We start from the raw sequence: 2,856 nt of genomic DNA on the forward strand, positions 1-2,856 counted from the left end.
GGATTGGGAGCGCACTACCGGTAGCAAGTGTTGGTCAGCAGGAGCGAGGAGGAATGGCATCGCAGCAGGTCACAACCGGCAACCGGCACCGGCAACACCCGGGAAGTAATAAAAATAACACGATGGTCGAAACTGTGGTACGGGCCAGTATGCGCTTCGACTCGTAAACGCCCGGCCACGGCACGGCCGCGTTATGGGGCCGTTAGCCGTTACCGTGCCGTGCCGTGGCTTTGACACTGGACCGGACCGGATACCGGAGGAGCTGTTGAGGTTAGGGCAGGCGGACGCAGCGCAGCGAGTGCTCGCTTGCTCGATGGATGGTTCTTCCGGAATCGCGAGGGGCGATGTTGGAGAGGTGATAATTGAGTGGTGGCTAACGGTGACCACAATGAGCTCGGTTCGGGTAGTAGTGGCCTTTCCCTTCTTGCTTCCTGTCAGCGTTGACAGGTGGCAGCGTGCGGTGCGGCTGTCAATTTGTGAGTGAAGGAGCGTTCTCTCAAATCGGAACCACGATGTTTCCGGTGCGTTGGTGGCCCGGCGTGGGCTAGCCAGCCAGCCAGGAAGTCCTTTACAGTATGAGATTTAATTTTGCGAATCGTCCCCTCCCCCCGCCGCCGTACACCCGACCCCCCGGGCACAAGGATGCTGATACTACACGACGACGTTAGGTTGTTTACTCTTAAGACTGATTCGTAGATGATGATGCCACGGCCTGCTGCGTGTGCGTGGACTGTGACAGCGTGTTTGCGGGGTCAGAAGGGAGGAAGGTGTCTCCTTCCCGTAATTCGATTTTGAGACATCTCAGTAAGCGGCGGCGGCGACGGCGGCGGTGTGGTAGCTAGTAGATAAGGTTACGTTACCTACGGCGGTTGACAGAACAGGACAAAACCATGGCGAACGCTATGGTACACTGGTGGTGGTGATGGTGGCGCAGAGCACTCAGTAACTCAGTAAGTAAGAAGTAGAGGCAAACATAAGTCCCGTGGCATGGCATGGAATTGAGAGGGAAGGTCCCTTTCTTCTTGCCGTGCCGTCTTGTACAGGAATACAGAATACATACAAACTGAAACACGCACATCCATGGCAAGGCGCAGTGCACAGGACATAGCAGTAGCAGTAGTAGTAGTAGTAGGTACCAGTGTATAGTTGATAAGCTCGAAAACCGACCTTAACTTATTCTATCGATAATGATAACGGGTTCGCGGAGTGGCGAGAGAGAGAGAGAGAGAGAGGGAGGGAATAGTGGCCACTGCGGCCACTGCGTGCTACTCGGAGAGGAGGGAGTAGTTTTAATTCTAAGCAGTATGCGTGGCTATTACAACGATTGATATTGGTAAGATTTTAAACATTCTCATTCGAAGGCGAGGTACCTAATTTCATTAATAAAAGTGATCTACATCTACGACACTGTGTTTGTGTTCCATAATTTAATGCCACAAGAACTAAACCATGTTGAAGGAATCGGTTAGATTTATGCACAAAATGTAAGTATTGAACAACAGACAGATACTCGATACCTTTTGAGTTTGTAACAGCTATTGTCGCTGCTCGTAAGTGGATGTACGAAAATGACAGAGTAGTCCGTTGCCAGCAGCGTTGTTGCTGAAACCAAACCTCCGGTTACTATGATGGATCACAGTCTTAAGTCTGCTGCACGTGTCACCGAGATGTGTGTCATATGCCAACGAGCGGAGCGTTTAAAGCGGATCTGGATTATGGAGGCATTTCGTATGAAAATTTTCTAAAGCTGGAAAGTGTTTTCATGGTTAGTAAAACAAGTTAAAAATTGATAACTTATCGTAAAAGTGCTAATTAAGATGATCTGCTGAAATCTGATAAATGTTTGATAAGTAAACAAGCTCGTAACGTTTCTTTGGAAAAAAAAATATTGAGAGCATCAGGAACTAACTACAATTTATGTATTATAACATAACATGGATATGCATATGATGCATAATGACATCATATTGAAGAACGAAAGTCAATCTAAAGTACACTGATGGCTTCCAGGCCATCAAAATGGCAGTTTGATGAAACTGATGCCTGATAAATTCTCTGATTTATCACAGCTCCATAAAGGTGCTTCACCTCGACTCTACTATCAGCTATACGATATCGGCCAGAGGCTTTCCTAGGTCAGCGTATGTTAAACACATTCCCGGAACAGGCCCTTTTGCATTTAAATTCCTCTCCCTCGATCCCTCTCGGACTCGACCTACATTAAAGTCGTCGGGATTGCGTTTTTGAACGGGCTTTAAACACTTCCGCTGCCCATTTCCGGTGGGGGATGCGCATGGGATACGCATGGGTACAAAAAAGAGAGGGGTGGGACAGAAGGCAGAGGAAGCAAAAAGTTCATTTCCATTAACTAAGCGAAACCATACGGTGCCGGTGCCCCAATTAACCTTCCATCAATCTGCTGAACGTTCGAGCGTTCGCCCGGTCCGGCGGGCTTTTGGTATGATCTACACACACACACACACACGCACTCATACACGTGTACGGGATAGAGGGACGCTGTCCCTGAGATTGCGTATTTACAGTACAAGCCGAGCGGTGCGGAGCGGTGGAAATCCCCTGCGGTGCCTCGGAATGCATAAATATGCTCAAACCGTCCGCGTCCCTTCCGTGCTTCGTCCTTCGGGCTGCCGTGCCGGTCACCACCACCGGATGCTGTGCTGAAAGGTACCCGAGGACGCCCAGCACTGCCCAGCAGAGCTGTGTGGAATGATCTTCTCCCCCTTCACCACTACCGCTGGGTTCTTCTCTATTTATCTCTTCTTCTTCTTCTTTCTATCTCACTCTTGCCGCTTGAAGCAACGCAAATCGTTGCTTCCGAATGCCTCGAACCGTACA

The 2,856-nt window shown here is 49.4% G+C and overlaps 1 protein-coding gene across 1 annotated transcript in view; it reads left to right on the top strand.

The window, feature by feature from the left end:
- Nucleotides 1-2,135, top strand: part of LOC125959579 (mucin-5AC) — a 36,639-nt gene extending 34,504 nt beyond the window's left edge. The window contains exons 8-9 of the mRNA XM_049692405.1: nucleotides 1-68; nucleotides 2,070-2,135. The exon at nucleotides 1-68 is cut by the window's left edge and continues 608 nt beyond it. Of these exons, the coding sequence (XP_049548362.1) occupies nucleotides 1-68; nucleotides 2,070-2,135 (134 nt within the window). The remainder of the gene's footprint in view (nucleotides 69-2,069) is intronic.
- The last annotated feature ends 721 nt before the right edge of the window (nucleotides 2,136-2,856 follow it).

Source organism: Anopheles darlingi, chromosome 2 (assembly GCF_943734745.1).
Source record: "Anopheles darlingi chromosome 2, idAnoDarlMG_H_01, whole genome shotgun sequence".
In the NCBI taxonomy this organism is placed as follows: domain Eukaryota; kingdom Metazoa; phylum Arthropoda; class Insecta; order Diptera; family Culicidae; genus Anopheles; species Anopheles darlingi.